This window comes from Ranitomeya variabilis, chromosome 2 (genome assembly GCF_051348905.1).
Source record: "Ranitomeya variabilis isolate aRanVar5 chromosome 2, aRanVar5.hap1, whole genome shotgun sequence".
NCBI lineage: Eukaryota > Metazoa > Chordata > Amphibia > Anura > Dendrobatidae > Ranitomeya > Ranitomeya variabilis.
The window spans coordinates 385,062,064-385,081,898 of NC_135233.1; the positions used below are offsets into that span (position 1 = coordinate 385,062,064).

The 19,835-nt window shown below is 45.9% G+C and overlaps 1 protein-coding gene across 1 annotated transcript in view; it reads left to right on the top strand.

Moving 5' to 3' along the window:
- Positions 1 to 19,835, top strand: part of LOC143806199 (major histocompatibility complex class I-related protein 1-like) — a 164,694-nt gene that overhangs the window by 134,228 nt on the left and 10,631 nt on the right. The window contains exons 5-6 of the mRNA XM_077286320.1: positions 14,522 to 14,621; positions 16,245 to 16,303. Coding sequence (XP_077142435.1) covers positions 14,522 to 14,621; positions 16,245 to 16,303 — 159 coding nt within the window. The remainder of the gene's footprint in view (positions 1 to 14,521; positions 14,622 to 16,244; positions 16,304 to 19,835) is intronic.

Genomic DNA, 19,835 nt, shown 5'->3' on the forward strand with positions numbered 1-19,835 from the left:
GGATACAGATAGGAACAAGCTGGACAAAAATACCAAACAAAACAAAAGCAAAAAGCAAGGAAGCAGACTTAGCTTGAAAAACAGGAACCAGGATCAGAGGACAAGAGCACAACAGATTAGCTCTGATTTCAACGATGCCAGGCATTGAACTGAAGGTCCAGGGAGCTTATATAGCAACGCCCCTGAACTAACGGCCCAGGTGAGGATATAGGAAAAGACAGACGCTCCAGAGTCAAATCACTAATGACCACTAGAGGGAGCAAAAAGCAAAATCACAACAGTACCCCCCCCTTAGTGAGGGGTCACCGAACCCTCACCACGACCACCAGGGCGATCAGGATGAGCGGCGTGAAAGGCACGAACTAAATCGGCCGCATGAACATCAGAGGCGACCACCCAGGAATTATCTTCCTGACCATAGCCCTTCCACTTGACCAGGTACTGAAGCCTCCGCCTGGAGAGACGAGAATCCAAGATCTTCTCCACCACGTACTCCAACTCGCCCTCAACCAACACCGGAGCAGGAGGCTCAGCAGAAGGAACCACAGGCACAACGTACCGCCGCAACAAGGACCTATGAAACACGTTGTGGATAGCAAACGACACAGGAAGATCCAGGCGAAAGGATACAGGATTAAGAATTTCCAATATCTTGTAAGGACCAATAAAACGAGGTTTAAATTTGGGAGAGGAAACCTTCATAGGAACAAAGCGGGAAGAAAGCCACACCAAATCCCCAACATGTAGTCGGGGACCCACACCGCGGCGGCGGTTGGCAAAGCGCTGAGCCCTCTCCTGTGACAACTTCAAGTTGTCCACCACAAGATTCCAGATCCGCTGCAACCTATCCACCACAGAATCCACCCCAGGGCAGTCAGAAGGTTCCACATGACCCGAAGAAAAACGAGGGTGGAAACCAGAGTTGCAGAAAAACGGCGAAACCAAGGTGGCGGAACTAGCCCGATTATTAAGGGCAAACTCAGCTAACGGCAAGAAGGTCACCCAATCGTCCTGATCAGCAGAGACAAAACACCTCAAATAAGCCTCCAAAGTCTGATTAGTTCGCTCCGTCTGTCCATTAGTCTGAGGATGGAAAGCAGACGAAAACGACAAGTCAATGCCCATCCTACTACAAAAGGATCGCCAGAATCTGGAAACGAACTGGGATCCTCTGTCTGACACAATATTCTCAGGGATGCCGTGCAAACGAACCACGTTCTGGAAAAACACAGGAACCAGATCGGAAGAGGAAGGCAGTTTAGGCAAAGGAACCAAATGGACCATCTTGGAGAAGCGATCACATATCACCCAGATAACAGACATGCCCTGAGACACCGGAAGATCAGAAATGAAATCCATGGAGATATGTGTCCAAGGTCTCTTAGGCTACTTTCACACTAGCGTCGGGAACAACCCGTCGCTGCGCGTCGGGCCGACGTTCCCGACGCTAGTGTGGTCTCCGCCGCACAACGGGGGCAGCGGATGCATATTTCCCACGCATCCGCTGCCCCATTGTGATGTGCGGGGAAGTGCGGGGAGGTGGGGGCGGAGTTCCGACTGCGCATGCGCGGTCGGAAAAAGCGGACCGTCGGGAGCAAAAAACGTTACATGTAACGTTTTTTTCTCCCGACGGACCGCTACCATACGCCCAAACGCCGCCAAACGCATTCACCGTTTGGAAATGCGTCGCAAATGCGTCGCAAATGCGTCGCTAATGTTACTCTATGACGAAACAACGTATCCAGCAAAAACTTTTGCTGGATGCGGCGTTTCGCAAAAACGACGCATTTGCGACGTATTGCAGTTAACGCTAGTGTGAAACTAGCCTTAGGGACAGGCAAGGGCAAGAGCAACCCGCTGGCACGAGAACAGCAAGGCTTAGCTCGAGCACAAGTCCCACAGGACTGTACAAATGACCGCACATCCCTAGACAAGGAAGGCCACCAAAAGGATCTGGCCACCAGATCTCTGGTGCCAAAAATTCCTGGGTAACCTGCCAACACCGAGGAATGAACCTCGGAAATGACTCTGCTGGTCCACTTATCAGGCACAAACAGTCTGTCAGGTGGACAAGAATCAGGCCTATCAGCCTGAAATCTCTGCAACACACGTCGCAGATCTGGAGAAATAGCTGACAAGATAATACCATCCTTAAGAATACCAACAGGTTCAGCGACTCCAGGAGCATCAGGCACAAAGCTCCTGGAAAGAGCATCGGCCTTCACATTCTTTGAACCTGGTAAATACGAGACAACAAAGTCAAAACGGGAGAAAAACAATGACCAGCGGGCCTGTCTAGGATTCAGGCGTTTAGCAGACTCGAGATACATCAGATTTTTGTGATCAGTCAAGACCACCACACGATGCTTAGCACCCTCGAGCCAATGATGCCACTCCTCAAATGCCCATTTCATGGCCAACATCTCCCGATTGCCCACATCATAATTTCGCTCCGCAGGCGAAAACTTCCTAGAGAAAAAGGCGCAAGGTCTCATAACAGAGCAACCAGGGCCTCTCTGCGACAAAACGGCCCCTGCTCCAATCTCTGAAGCATCCACCTCAACTTGAAAGGGAAGCGAGACATCAGGCTGGCACAAAACAGGCGCCGAAGTAAACCGACGTTTCAACTCCTGGAAAGCCTCCACGGCAGCAGGAGCCCAATTAACCACATCGGAGCCCTTCTTGGTCATATCCGTCAAAGGTTTCACAATGCTAGAAAAGTTAGCGATAAAACGACGGTAGAAGTTAGCGAAACCCAAGAACTTCTGAAGACTCTTAACTGACGAGGGCTGAGTCCAATCAAGAATAGCTCGGACCTTGACTGGGTCCATCTCCACAGCAGAAGGGGAAAAAATGAACCCCAAAAAGGGAACCTTCTGTACACCAAAAAGACACTTTGAGCCCTTGACAAACAAAGAATTTTCACGCAAAATTTTAAAGACCATCCTGACCTGCTCCACATGCGAGTCCCAATTATCAGAAAAAACCAGAATATCATCCAGATAAACGATCAGAAATTTATCCAGATAGTTCCGGAAAATGTCATGCATAAAGGACTGAAAAACTGAAGGGGCATTAGAGAGCCCAAAAGGCATCACCAAGTACTCAAAATGACCTTCGGGCGTATTGAATGCGGTTTTCCATTCATCCCCTTGCTTAATGCGCACAAGGTTGTACGCACCACGAAGGTCTATCTTGGTAAACCACTTGGCACCTTTAATCCGGGCAAACAAGTCAGACAACAGCGGCAAAGGATACTGAAATTTGACAGTGATCTTATTTAAAAGCCGATAGTCAATACAAGGCCTCAAAGATCCGTCCTTTTTAGCCACAAAAAAGAATCCCGCACCAAGAGGGGAAGAAGACGGACGGATGTGTCCTTTCTCCAGAGACTCCTTGATATATGAACGCATAGCGGTATGTTCAGGTATCGACAGATTAAACAGTCTTCCCTTAGGAAATTTACTGCCTGGAATCAAATCTATTGCACAGTCACATTCCCTATGAGGAGGCAATGCACTGGACCTGGACTAGCTAAAGACATCCTGATAATCAGACAAGTACTCCGGAACTTCCGAAGGCGTAGAAGAAGCAATAGACACAGGCAGGGAATCCTCATGAATACCACGACAGCCCCAACTAGACACTGACATAGCCTTCCAGTCAAGGACTGGATTATGGGTCTGTAACCATGGCAGCCCCAAAACAACCAAATCATGCATTTTATGTAGAACGAGAAAACGTATCACCTCGCGGTGTTCAGGAGTCATGCACATGGTAACCTGTGTCCAATACTGCGGCTTATTTTCTGCCAATGGCGTAGCATCAATACCCCTAAGAGGGATAGGATTTTCTAATGGTTCAAGAATAAAACCACAGCGCTTAGCAAATGAGAGATCCATAAGACTCAGGGCAGCACCTGAATCTACAAACGCCATGACAGGATAAGATGACAGTGAGCAAATCAAAGTTACAGACAGAATAAACTTAGGATGCAAATTACCAACGGTGACAGGACTAACAACCTTAGATATACGTTTAGAGTATGCTGAGATAACATGTGTAGAATCACCACAGTAGTAGCACAAGCCATTCCGGCGTCTATGAATTTTCCTCTCATTTCTAGTCAGGATTCTATCACATTGCATCAAATCAGGTGTCTGTTCAGACAACACCATGAGGGAATTTGCGGTTTTTCTATCACATTGCATCACATCAGGTGTCTGTTCAGACAACAACATGAGGGAATTTGCGGTTTTGCGCTCCCGCAACCGCCGGTCAATTTGAATAGCCAGGGACATGGTATCATTCAGACCTGTGGGAATGGGAAAACCCACCATAACATTCTTAATGGCCTCAGAAAGGCCATTTCTAAAATTAGCGGCCAGTGCACACTCGTTCCAATGTGTCAGCACGGACCATTTCCGAAATTTTTGGCAATACACCTCAGCCTCGTCCTGGCCCTGAGACATAGCCAGCAAGGCTTTCTCTGCCTGAATCTCAAGATTGGGTTCCTCATAAAGTAAACCGAGCGCCAGAAAAAACGCATCAATATCAGCCAATGCCGGATCTCCTGGCGCCAACGAAAAAGCCCAATCCTGAGGGTCACCCCGTAAGAATGAAATAACAATTTTTACTTGTTGAGCAGAGTCTCCAGACGAACAAGGTTTCAGGGACAAAAATAATTTACAATTATTCCTGAAATTCCTAAACTTAAATCGGTCTCCTGAAAACAGTTCAGGAATCGGAATCTTGGGTTCAGACCTAGGATTTCTGGTAACATAATCTTGTATACCCTGCACACGAGCGGCAAGCTGGTCCACACTTGTAATCAAGGTCTGGACATTCATGTCTGCAGCAAGCTTAAGCCACTCTGAGGTAAAGGGGAAAAGAAAAAAAAAAAATGAGAGAGGGAAAAAAAAACCTCAAAATTTTCTTTCTTATAATCCCACTTCTGCAATGCATTAAACATTTAATACTGGCCTGGCATACTGTTATGACCCCAGTGGACAGGGTCTCAGAGGAACAAGTAAGTCTGCGACGTACAAAAATCCAGCTCATAGGGCAGTGGTAACTGGGTTGACCAAATAGCTACTCCTAACGCCAACACTAGAAGTAGCCGGGGATCATGCCTACGGTGATCACTAGATGACTCGCGCCAGCCGGAGAATCTAACTACCCCTAGGAGAAGAAAACAAAGACCTCTCTTGCCTCCAGAGAAAGGGACCCCAAAGCAAGATACAAGCCCCCCACAAATAATAACGGTGAGGTAAGAGGAAATGACAAACACAGAAATGAACCAGGTTCAGCAAAGAGAGGCCAGCTTACTAATAGCAGAATATAGCAAGATAACTTATCTGGTCAACAAAAACCCTATAAAAATCCACGCTGGAGATTCAAGAACCCCCGAACCGTCTAACGGTCCGGGGGGAGAACACCAGCCCCCTAGAGCTTCCAGCAAAGGTCAGGATACAGATAGGAACAAGCTGGACAAAAATACCAAACAAAACAAAAGCAAAAAGCAAGGAAGCAGACTTAGCTTGAAAAACAGGAACCAGGATCAGAGGACAAGAGCACAACAGATTAGCTCTGATTTCAACGATGCCAGGCATTGAACTGAAGGTCCAGGGAGCTTATATAGCAACGCCCCTGAACTAACGGCCCAGGTGAGGATATAGGAAAAGACAGACGCTCCAGAGTCAAATCACTAATGACCACTAGAGGGAGCAAAAAGCAAAATCACAACACGGCAGCCTCCGTTCCTAAGAATGAGCGCTTGAAAGACGTTACATGACGTCGCGGCTTGTGATTGGTCGCGTGAGCGGTCATGTGACCGCTCACGTGACCAATCACAAGCCGCGACGTCATCTAAGGTCTTTCAAGCGCTCATTCTTAGGAACGGAGGCTCCGGTTACATCGGTAAGGTCCAGGCTCCGTCAGACAGGTGAGTATATCAATATTTTTTATTTTTATTCTTTATTTTACACATTAATATCGATCCCAATACCGATTCCTGATATCACAAAAGTATCGGAACTCGGTATCGGAATTCCGATACCGCAAATATCCGCCGATACCCGATACTTGCGGTATCGGAATGCTCAACACTACTCGCAACGATACCAATTCTTTAGTACAGGAAATAATTGCTTAAACCATGAACTAATGCTCTAATAGAAATAATTCTATCCCACCGCTCTGCCACCAATTGTCACGGATCTCTACTCCATGGTTTAACTAATTCGTCACGTGCCCGTTCTCGGCACGTGACTTGGGGTTGTGCCGGCAAGGGTTAATCTATCTCCACACTCTCAGTCCAGCATTCAACCTCTGTCCTATGCTGTAATGGGAGCATAAATCACACACCGACCCAGGCCACACACCCGCTCATGCACGCTGCCACCACTCACCGAATACACGGGCGATGAGTCCCGGACTATTAATACTAATATTGTCTACCACTCATAAGGCTCACACACCTTAGGCTATGGATTCTTTTAGAACATTCAAGGTTCAACATGTTAAAGTTTTATACTTTAATACAAAAAAGGTTCAGTGCTTACAATAAGAAAAGTTATAAAAATATGATAATAAAAAGACATACAACTTATGCAAAAGAGACAGAGGTTTTACTCATCCCAGGGAAGTACACATTAACACCTAGGTGCGACTTACAGCTTTCAAGACAGATGTTACATTTGCCAGTGACACAATAAATCTATACCTACTGCACACACACACACATATATATATATATATATATATATATATATATATATATATATATATATATATATATATATATATATATATATATATATATATATATATATACACATATTTCACCACAATGGCATAATCAGCGCTAACCATCTTAATAGCCATTTCGAAACTGTGCAGAAGGGTGCATAGGTCCTTAATCTGTGCCATTCTGTAAACGTGATATGCACCTCATCCGTACTGCGTTGGCCCAGGCTATACGACATGATATCCTGCATCAGGGCTTATTGCTGCTGCCACAGTCACTGCAACATATGCAGAGTGGAATTCCACCATGTCAGCACATCGCATATCAACCTGTTAACTGGCATGGACAAAGACCTCTGTATTGATGCAAGTCGATGAGCAGAGGGGTGCGAGCAGCGGAAATGAGCACACAGCTAATGTGCTTTCTGGAGCAGCTCACCCAGGCCAGGATAGTGGCTGAGAAAACGCTGTACCACCAGGTTGAGGACGTGAGCCATGCAAAGCCAGGAGGTCTAGCTAGGGCCAAGAAGAAAGGGAACATTTGACATCTCCTAGGTCTTGGAGGGGAGATGTTAATTGCTGCCTGAGGGTATCTATGTCTGAGAACCTGACCAAGTTATAAATTAGACCTGTATACAGAGAATTGTGTTCACATGTGAGGGCAGCCTGAGAAGCTGATGTGTTCCACCAACTCCATTCACCCCCCTCAGGGAGCAGAAAGCAAACTACCAGTTAGATGATTTCTGTAAGTTTTTCTCCTGTTATTTTTTTACGGCGCAGAGATATAAGTGTATAGCGCCCCCCAGGGACCGGAATTTCTCTGGGGTCTCGGCTACCAGAGATCATGATTTGGATCTGTTTTCACCAACCCCAGTGTTGCGGTTACCATTATTAATGCGGCGCTGAGGCACAAGTACCCTTAATTGGCACCATTAAAAGGCGTATTTGCGGTCATTAAGGGGTTAAAAATGGGTTGTGCCTGGGTCTTCCAGCAAAACAATGACCCAAAACATACAGCCAAGGCAACAAATGAGTGGCTCAAAAAGAATCACATTCAGGTCAAGGAGTGGCCTAGCCAGTCTCCAGACCTTAATCCCATAGAAAACTTATGGAAGGAGTTGAAGCTACGAGTTGCCAAGTGACAGCCTCAAAATCTTAATGATTTAGAGATGATCTGCAAAGAGTAGTGGACCAAAATTCCTCCTGAGTCCTGACATGTGCGCAAACCTCACCATCATCAACTACAAAAACCATCTGACTGCTGTGCTTGCCAACAAGGGTTTTGCCACCAAGTATTAAGTCTTGTTTGCCAGAGGGATCAATACTTATTTCTCACTGTAAAATGCAAATATAATTTATATAATTTATACAATGTGATTTTCTGGATTTTATTGTTGATATTCTATCTATCAATGTTAAAATTAACCAACCCTTAAAATTATAGACTGTTCATGTCTTTGTAGTGGGCAAACATACAAAATCAGCAAGGGATCAAATACTTATTCCCCCACTGTATATTTAACTAGTTATTCAGGTAGTATTGTTCTTCATATTGAACCTGGGATATTATACATCCAGCTATTCTCTTTGGCTACTTTCCAATCGGTTTCCCTTTTCCTTACCTGTATTCAACTGGCGGCTTTTCGGAGCATTTATTTCTCTCCTTTTAGTAGTGTATTATTTGCTTATATTACTGCATCTATGATGGTAACCCTTTATGGGTGACTGATTATATCTGCATTTTTACACATCCTATGTCTACTTGCATTTTACATATTATCAATCTAGCTATTGGTCATTATATACAGAGGTGCTGATTCTATATTGTACTAGGCTGGTTTATATTACTGCGACGATGATGAAAATTATTTCTGGGTAGTTAATATATACATTTGCATTTTTACAAATCTTATGTCTATAGGCATTTTTGCAAATATTTAATCCAGTTAATAATCATCATATACATACTGTAGGTCATATATTGCCATACTCTTTGAGTAGGTCCCATTTACCTTTTTAACATGTTGTTATACGCAGAACATGTTTATTACTGAGTGTATCATTTGTTAGGTGGCTTTCAGCCCTATTGTAGTTTGACGTTTTGTCATCTTGTTTGACTTTTAATTGTTTTTAAAATGTATGCGGCTCATTTGTACCAATAAAGCATTGTTATATTGTGTGGTAATCCCTGTGTACATGACATTGATGGAAAAATGAATTCTGAATTTTATCAGCAAATTCTAAAGGAAAAAATCTGGACATCTGTCCATTAGCTGAATCTCAAGAGAACATGGGACTTGCAGTAAGACAACGACCAAAAGAGGAGAAGTCATTCCTCAAACGTTTAAAGTGGAAGAAAGGTAAAGTTTTGGAACGGCCAAGTCACAGTCCTGGTCTTAATGCTATAGAAATGTTTTGTAAGGATCTGAAGTGAGTCGCCATGGGAGAAAACCACCAACATAACAGAGGTGAAGCTGTTTTACAGAGAGGATTGAGCTAAAATTCCTCCCTCTAATGTGCAGGAGCAATGGGCAATTATGGAAGACATTTAGATGCAGATATTGCTGCACATGGCGGTCACCCCAGATACTGAGAGCAAAGGATCACACACTTTTCCCACTCACAGACAAATGGCATTGGATCATTTTCCCTCAATAAAAAAGGACAAAGTCTAATATTTTTGATTTTTGTTTTTTTACTCTACTTTTAGGGCTAGTGAAAATCTAATAGTTTTAGGTCAAAATTATACAGAAATAGGGGGAATCAAATAGAAGAAAAAATTAAATATGTAGAACAACCAAAAAGGAAAATTCCAAACTGACCCATGAATAATTCTGGGGAGGGCTCAGCCGGGCTTTGCAAAAGTTCTAATTTCAATTTATTGCTCATGAATTATTTTTTTTTATCCATGTTACTTTACTTTTTTTGGACCTAACAACTTCCCAGATTCAAGATACTTATACGGATATTTGGAAAACCTTTCCAGTCATGAGACCTTCAGCCTTGTAGACTTGTAAAGGTGGAGAAGTCATCCAAACACCCTCTCTGAAGACTTTTGTAATGTTATTCTATGGACTCGCTGTTTTATGTGACATAGTTATGTGGTTTCACAGTCATTAGCCTGCAGGAGCTTGTTAGCCTAGGATAGAGGGAACACTTCATGCCAGCCCAGGTACGGAGGAGTTACTGGGGCATTTGTACAAGAAGCTAGATCCTGCTAGTCCGCCATGGTTGAGCTACTAAAGTAGCAAGAAGCATCATATAGCTACAGGCAGAAGCAGGGATGGACTGGGACTGAAATTCAGCCCTGGCATTTGATATCACACAATCCCATGCTGTCCGCGCCCCTGAGCACCAGATGGGTATATTTTACTAATATTACCCTGCCAGGAGGAAACTAAGATTTACTGGAAGACCAACATTTCTAATAAGACCAATAATATTGCTATATAAGGTTACATATGGAGCGCCCCCACACCGCCGCAGGGCCGAGGGGTACCCGGAGCCGGGCCTCTGGGTCTCAGTCCTGGGGTTGTCACGGTAGCTAGACCCGGTCCGTGGCCCTGTCTGTCAGTGGGGGACGTCCGGTGCAGTAAGTGGTGTTGTAACGGTGCAGTTGTGGGGTGCAGGTCGCGGTAAATAACGAGGACACCAGGTTGCAGTCTCTTTACCTCTTTACTGGAGATCTCTGAGTCCTCAGTCCAGAATACGGTTCACCAGGCTGCGCAAGTCCGGCCGGTCCAATGGCACCTCCAGAGTTCTCTTCACAGGTGGAAATCGGTGCCTTCCTTCTTAGCGCTATGTGTTGTAGTCCTTCCCTGCTGTGCTTACGGAAAGTACCCCACAACTGTTGTGTCTGTTTCTTAAGTTCCCTCACAACTCGATTAAATGATGTTCTTCTAATCGTCCGTCCCTTCCTGATGTTACAGTTAGAACGGCACCCGTTTGTCGGGTAGGCCTGGAGTTCTTCCGGGACCCTAGAGACGCCCCTCTCCCGCAATTGCCTCCCAAGACTTCATAGGTGATATGTGTTAGACAGCCCGCCTTAAACTGACTGTCCTGCCGCTGTTTAGAGTATTGCTTGAAGCTGAATGTTATAATACTCCCTCGGCGTTCCGGCCACCGGTAGTGCGCCTCAGTAGGGTGTTGCTCCGGTCTTACAGCACGACCCCTACTGGAATTCTCCTATCGCTTGATCTCGTTTCTCACTCAGCACAATCTATCTCGCTTCTAGTCCTTTCTTGGGCCCCGCCGCTTCCCGGAGCTGGCGCGGACCCGTTACGTTCTTTCCAATGCCAAGCCTCTGTCAGGATCCCACCCCTGACAGAGACCCTACTGTCTCTTCCTCCACAACACCCTCTGCCACTAGGTGTTGCTTCGTCCAATCCAGTCAGCTTTCTGATCTAACTTCCTGCCTGACCCCCAGTTTACCCACTATGGTGGGGAGTGGCCTAATGAATAGAACCCTTAGCTCCCCCCGGAGGCCCGGCTGTGAAATGTATTGGTGTCTGTGATACCTGATCAGATGAACTCCTTCAGTGCCATCGGACGCACCATGGCTCCCCATAGTGGCGGAGCCACAGTACTGCAACGACCAGGACTCTGGGGCGCTGCACATAAGTATGATATCAAAATAATAATATTGCAATATTACAGACAAATACCAACAAACCATAACCAAATATTACCAGCATATACAGTGTTAATAATACCACCATATTGATCGTTAAAGGGGTTAAGGTTAAAGTCTACGTAACTTCAGACTTCTGAATCCTCATAGTGCACACTGTGAGGATTCTCGGATGCTGACATTGGGAGCGGCCATCATGTGACCCCAAGAATGCGATTTTCCCTACTCCGGTCACATTCCGACTAACTGTACTCGGCTTTTCTCATTTAACTTGTATTGAGTGAGGCCGTGCACGTCTAGTTAGCAGGTGACCGCATCTAAGCAAATCGTATACTTGTGATAACATGATCAGGGGCGTAACTACAGTAGGTGCAAGGGTTGCAATCATACCTGGGCTCTGGAGGCTGGGGAGCCACAAAAGTCCCTTTGGCCTATATAAAAAGACAAATGCTATTAAAGACTTGCAATAATTGAGGGCCCCATTAGAGCTTTTGCTTTAGGGCCCATGTTGTTCAAGTTACGCTACTACATGTGATCACCAACTCCCAGCGCCGACACTGGAGAATACTCAGAGCGCGCGAGCTCTTAGAGAATTCACAAGTCTGCAGTCACATAGAGTCACATAGAGTCAGTGCAGACTGTAACTTCAAGACTGGACAACTACTTTAACCAAAACCACTGTATGAAGGCTGATATTACTACATATAGTAACCATATAATGGTAATAACAGTTTTACCTCAGTGCTCTGCAGACCATATATGTGTGTATTTTACAGGTTCTCACCAGTGACATCTCGCTGATTGTTATACATTTTCCCTTTTCCTTTGCATTCAGTCCAGACCACCATGACCTCTTCTTCCATCCATAACTCGTCCCTGCAAAATGTAACACACAGACATCTTCACTTTATTGATTTCCAAGGACCCTCCTCACATTCTACCACCTCTATACAAACCACAGCTTGTGCTACCTTTTAATAACTCCCCTGTGCTTCCTTTAATAATACTTGCCCTCTGACCTCTTATAAGAATGATGCTGTACCTCCTTATTAAAATAAAGATATCCCCTGTGGTTTCTTATATTATTAATAATAATGATAATAATGACTCTTGGTTTCTCATAATGATAACGATCCCCCATTGTGACTCCTTATAATAATGATCCTCAGTGCCTCTTTATTGTAATAATGCTCCTGAGCAGGGGCGTACAAAGAAATAACAGGCGCCCCATAGAAAAAGTCATATCACGTCACAGTCGAAGAAGAGCATATCTCCCAAGCTTTTAAGAAACATAGAAGGAAATGTATTGCAGCACTTAGACAGTTATTCTGCCCCTACTGAAGCCCCTAAGTGGTCTATGATACCCCTTTCATGACCCCCGTAGAGTATTATGCCCCCACAAAGAAGGATGACCCCACACAATATGATTGCCCCACAAACCTTACACAAAGTATGATGCCCCACAGCACCCAACACAACGAAAGATTGTCACCACAGCCTCCCATAAAGTATGGTATCCACCACAGCCCTCAAAATATAGTATGAGAGGCACCACAGACCTTCACAAAGCATGATGTCCACCACAGGTTTCTATATAAAGTCTGATGCCCCCCAAAGCCCCCCGTTCAGTATGAGGATCCCACAGCCCCTGTACAGTATGATGTCCCCCATAACCATCCCATACAGTATGATGGTCACCACAGCCCTCAACATAGTATAATGTATCCCATAGACCTCCAGAAGATATAATGTTCACCACAGCCACCCTACACAGTGAGCTGGTCCCCTCACAGCCACTCCACACAGTATGAAAGATCCCCCATACACTATGAAGATCCCCTATAGCCCCAATACTGTATGATGGTCCTCCCACAGCCCCTTTATAGTATGACTGTCCACCTCACTGCTCCCATATAGTATGATGGTCCCTCCAACAGCCCCCAATGTAGCATGATGGTCCCCCAACACCCACATATCGTATGATGGTACACCTCACAGCTCATTATCTATTATGATGGTACACTTCACAGTCCCTTTATAGTATGATGGTACCCCCAACAATGCCCCATACATTATGATATTTCACCTCATGGCCGCCTATGTAGTATGATGGTCCACATCACAGCCCCCTATATAGTATGATGGTCCACCTCACAGCCCCCATATAGTATGATGGTCCATTCAACAGGCCCTATATAGTATGATGGTCCCCCCAACTTCATCCTCCATATAATATGATGGTGCAACCTACAGCTCCTTATATATTATGATGGTACACCTCACAGCTCCTATTTAATATGAAGAAACCCCAACAGCCCCCTATATAGTATGATGGTTCACGTCATAGCCCTCTTATAGTATGACAGTGTACCTCACAGTCCCCCATATAGTATGGGAGTCCAGCCCACAGCTCCTTAAATACTATGATGGTCCAACTCCCATCGCCCTATATAGTATGATGGTCCCTCACAACTCCCCAAGAATGAAAAAATCCCTATACCGCCCTAATCCGGACACCTCAACCTCCGCAGCGTCTGACTACTCTTTTATCCATTCTAGCAGTGGATGCTGGCAGCACGATGCAGTGACGTCATTGCACCGCTGACATCATCTGTTGGTGCTGGCCTCTGGCAGGTTACAGCCAGAAAGGACACCTGCTGGGGAAAGTGACGGAGCCAACAACTTTTTTATCCATTACAACTGCTAACAGTATTTGTGTCTTGGGGATGCAGATTCTGCTAACAATGTAGCAGGCAAGGCAGCCCACAACCCGACAGGCCCTTCTGCCATTTGCCAGAATTGCCAGATGGCCAGTCTGGCCCTGGCTACAGGTCACAAGTGGAAAGTGTGCAGCGATAAAGAATCGAAGGGCTAAAGTGCTCTAGAAACCAGTTACCATCTAACGGCCGGAGTACGGAGACAGGAATGGACGTCACAGCGACAAACATTGACCTGCGTGACTAATGTACAAGGAAGATTCTTCACTGACAGCAAGTACCTGCAGTGGCAGCTAGTAAGCAGTGGGCTACAGACAACATGCCACAAAACATGTCACAAGACTTATATGTATCCAGATCTTTACACTATTTCCTCTTGAATGTTGTCTATAAATCTCATCCCACATTTCCTCATTTTATCTTTCAGAACCAAAGCAGAACATGGTCCTGGCTGTGATCATTAGTGCAGGGGTCATAATCATCATTGTTGTCGCATTTGCTGGAATCTTTATACACAAGAAATTCAGGTATAACGGGCTGCATGCAGGATGTGACACTCATGGATATAATCTAGGTGATTAAAAGACCTGTCAATCACCTGGAGCGGGATACAGAGACTAGACATGTCTATCTGTATGGTACCCGGCCTAGAGCGGGGTGCAGAGACTTGACATGGAGGCTAAGACTAGTCAGGTCTCTTCCTATGATCCTTGTCTGGAGCGCAGAGACTTGTCATGTCTCTCCCTATAGTTCCCGGGCAAGAGCAGGGGATGAAGACAGCCATGTTTGTCCTTGGGCTCCCCGGCCTGGAGTGAAGAGACTAGCCATGTCTCTCCTTATTGTCCCCTGCCTGCTGAAGTGCAGAGACTAGCAATGTCTCTCCTTATGGTCCCAGCCTGGAGCAAAGAGACTAGCCATGCCTCTCCTTATGGTCACTGGCTTGGAGCTAGGGGACTAGCCATATCTATCCTTATTGTCCACAGCTGGAGTATGAAGATTTGTCATGACACTCCTTACGGTCCCCTGCCTGAGGCATGGAGGCTAGCAATGTATATCCTTATGGTTCTCGGCCTGGAGTGCAGAGACTAGCCATGTCTCTCCTTATGATGCCTGGCGCGCAGAGACTAGTCATGTCTCAACTTATGGTCCCTCTCCCGGAAAGCAGAGACTAGCCATGTCTCTCCTTACGGTCCACTGCCTGAGGCATACAGGCTAGCAATGTCTCTCCTTATGGTTCTTGGCCTGGAGTGTAGAGACTAGCCATGTCTCTCCATATGGTCCCTGGCCTGGAGCACAGAGACTAGTCATGTCTCTCCATATGGTCCCTGGCCTGGAGCATAGAGACTAGCCATGTCTCTCCTTATGGAATCCGTCCTGGAGCACCGAGACTATGTCTCTTCATATGGTCTCTTGCATTTTAAATTATGTTTTCTCTAAAAACAAGGAGCGTTTCACAATACAACATACCTGGCGGCAGTTGTGAAGCCCCCTGGCACTTCAGGCTGCTTGTGAAGGCATGAATGTAATGACAGGTTCTAGGTCATAAGCTCCTCTGGTGTCGACTGCCAGCAGACATAATGTCTATGACGGGATTTGTGTGATTAATAATATAGTTTCGACCCTTATAAAAATATAATAGAAATTTGCTCATAAATTTGTTTGTTATGATGCTATATTGTCCCACCGATCCCCGACGACTCCTGTTTTCACAATTACGTGGTCTCCACCTTGACATATCAAAAATGCCAGAGGCCTGATTAGCCAATAGCCATTTTCTGTTACGTCCTGGGCCGGATCGGTCGGGAGAGTATCACTTCACAACTTATTTTTCTACCAGGCTGAGAACTTAAAATAGTTGAAAACTTTTAGATAGCATCTTCTCTTGGCAAACTTCAACTTTCTTATGGTAAAAATGGCAAGTAGGCGCAAACTTCCAAAATGGGGTAAATGTCATATTACATGGCTATTATATGTTATAGATAGAGCTCTGTAGCTTCATGTGGCACCTTTGTGCCTATGGGGCATCTAATGGTTTTGTGCCGTCATCCTATCAGTAAAAAGTCCCTGTTATTTTTTTTTTACTATCAATTTTCTAGAATTTACCGGCAGAGATGTTCTGTTGTTAATTCCATTTCCTCTGCTTATTTCAGAAAAGGAGAATCACGCAGCGGTGAGCAGTATGTAATGTGCTCTGCAGCGCCCCTCCAAGGTGAGGCCAATTGTGATATTCAATAAAAAGGCTCAGATATCAGTGTAGTGGTACATAGGACTGCAGGCGCCGATGGGCCAGTTTTCATGGGACCTTTTCTGGGCAGTCACATGACCACAGCGCGTGTATATAGTATATACATGTATGTAGTATACGCCTTTTTGTATTTTTGCAGCTTCGGACGCATCCCCTGACTATGATAAACCAGTCCCAGCGTGTGAGCATCAGTGATTATTCATCAAGAAAACTGAAAAAAGTCTATAAATGCATTTATACAAAAAAACATCCTGATCTTTGTAAAAAAAAAATTTTTTGTCACCATTTTTTCAGAGCCATAACTTTTTATTTCTTTAATCAGTGGAGCGTGTGAGACTTGTTTTTTTTTCCCACCTGGTCATTTTTATTTATACTATTTTTGGGTACATACGACATTTTCGTTTTCTTCATTACTGCATTTGGTGGGTGGGAATTGTGCCAACTAAAAAAAAAATTAAATTCTCATGATTTTTATTTTTGGCGTTTAAACCGCAAAGTAAACAATTTTATATTTAGATATTGCTGGATTTGATGGCTATAACAATAAAATATGTATTTTTATGTTTATATTTCCTTATTTTTGAACTGGGAATGGAGACCAGATTTAAATATTTATATTTTTAAAACTTTTTTTTAATTTAGTTTTTAGTCCACTTCGGGGAACTGAACCTGCGATGGTTTGTATTCTATGTTGCAATAAATCAGTATTGCAGTATACAGTTAGATTAATTTTCTTCTATGAAGCCTTTGGCTGACAGGGTAACTCATCGGCACCCCACCTTCATGGGGGAAGGGCGGAGAAATGAGACCGATGCAGGCACCTCAGTCATTTAAATTGAGGACAGCGGCATCTAAATGACTAAACAGCAGCGATCGGGGTGAACTCTGGTTGCTACTGTTACACCAGATGCTGGATGAAGGACACAGCTCCCAAGTCTGCTCCATACATCCCACACACATCATGCGACGTACAGTTATGTCATGGTGCACAAAGGAGTAACGACAGTGTGACAGGAGGCAGAGATCCTAAAATAGTGTGACATGTTTAAACCTCTTACATTTTTATACATGAGTTTGTAAATACAGGACTGCCGTCTTCCAGGAGCAGCGCCACACTTAGGGGTGATTATATTTGGCGTGTCATAGATCAGACCATTAGCTTAAAGAGAACCAGTTACTTACCATAAATGTCATTTTTTGCCTGGTGTAAATGCCACTGTTCTCCTGAATCCAGCGATGTTTTTCTTTTGTTTCTGCGCCTCTCTGCCCCTGAGATATGGCCGCCTTTATCTTCTATGGAAATTAAATCTTCCACAAAGTGGGCGTGGTCCTCAAGAAACAGCCCAAAGAGACAAGTTAAGGACCACGCCCACATAGCCAGGGGTGAACCTAGCCTCTCCGCTGCCTGAGGCGAAAGGAAAAATGGCGCCCCCCCCCACACACACACACACACTGCCTGTGCACACACATCCCTCCACCGAACCCGGTAATCGCCGCTCACAGTAGCATACCAGCAGAGACGTATCTAGGGTTTCTGGCACCAGGGGCAAGAATTCATTTTGGTGCCCCCCCCCCCCCAGGACATATGTGATTTTCACACTTAGTCATGTACCCATGAGCTCCTCTCCCTAATGCTCTCAATGTTCAGTGAAAAACAGAGAGAAGCAGGAAGAGAAGCTCGTTGTCACAGGACCATGAGTATGAAAATCGCATATGAGTGAAGTGTCCATGTGACGACTACTGGAACCTGCAGAGCTGAATCCTGACATCGCAGCTTCTGAATTCTCACGACTCATGCACTGCACACTTTTAGGATTCTCCCTTGCCCGTGGACACTCATGTCAGCACAAGCATGTGATTTATATACTTCTGACCACATTCCGACTAGACGTGCCCAGCCTCGCTCAGTTCATTTTCATTGAGTGAGGCCACACATGTCTAGTCAGCACGTGACCACATGTATGTAAATCACCAGCACGAGAGAATCCTGACAGCGTACAGGGCGCACTGTGAGAAGTCAGAAGTCTGCAGTCACAAAGAATGACTACAGACTCATTACAAACCTGGACATCCCCTTTAATGCTCCTAACATAAATAAAAACATGAGAGTTAGTCAGTATCACAAATAACATTTACATCCAGGTACCTTATAGATGACGTCGCCTCTGGAGCCGTTCTCCTTTTCTTCATCTTGTCCAGACCCCATGATGAGTTTTCTCATCCACAGCCGTCTCTGCAGACTTCCATCTTCTCCGCTCTTTTGCAGAAAGTCTCCACATGATGCCCTTAAAGATACAAGTGTCATTATAATGCTCCTGAATGAAAAATTGCCCCTCACTATATTGTCTGCACAAAATATGACCCCCACACTGTCCCTCTTATGGCACATGCTCTTTACACTGACCTCTCCTTTCTATACACACTGTGTCCCCCCTATAGGGCCTAGTATTTATACTCCATATTTATACTCCATCCTCCCACCCTGTGTGCGTGGCTCCCCCATCCTCCCACCCTGTGTGCGTGGCTCCCCCATCCTCCCACCCTGTGTGCGTGGCTCCCCCATCCTCCCACCCTGCGTGCGTGGCTCCCCCATCCTCCCACCCTGCGTGCGTGGCTCCCCCATCCTCCCACCCTGCGTGCGTGGCTCCCCCATCCTCCCACCCTGCGTGCGTGGCTCCCCCATCCTCCCCTGCGTGCGTGGCTCCCCCATCCTTCTCCCCTGCGTTCATGGCTCCCCCATTCTTCTCCCCTGCATTCATGGCTCCCCATCCTTCTCCCCTGCGTTCATGGCTCCCCCATCCTTCTCCCCTGCCTTCATGGCTCCCCCATTCTTCTCCCCTGCGTTCATGGCTCCCCATCCTTCTCCCCTGCGTTCAAGGCTCCCCCATTCTTCTCCCCTGCGTTCATGGCTCCCCATCCTTCTCCCCTGCGTTCATGGCTCCCCCATTCTTCTCCCCTGCGTTCATGGCTCCCCATCCTTCTCCCCTGCGTTCATGGCTCCCCCATTCTTCTCCCCTGCATTCATGGCTCCCCATCCTTCTCCCCTGCGTTCATGGCTCCCCCATCCTTCTCCCCTGCGTTCATGGCTCCCCCATTCTTCTCCCCTGCGTTCATGGCTCCCCATCCTTCTCCCCTGCGTTCATGGCTCCCCATCCTTCTCCCCTGCGTTCATGGCTCCCCCATTCTTCTCCCCTGCATTCATGGCTCCCCATCCTTCTCCCCTGCGTTTATGGCTCCCCCATCCTTCTCCCCTGCGTTCATGGCTCCCCCATTCTTCTCCCCTGCATTCATGGCTCCCCATCCTTCTCCCCTGCGTTCATGGCTCCCCATCCTTCTCCCCTGCGTTCATGACTCCCCATCCTTCTCCCCTGTGTTTATGGCTCCCTATCCTTCTCCCCTGCGTTCATGGCTCCCCCATTCTTCTCCCCTGCGTTCATGGCTCCCCCATCCTTCTCCCCTGCCTTCATGGCTCCCCCATTCTTCTCCCCTGCGTTCA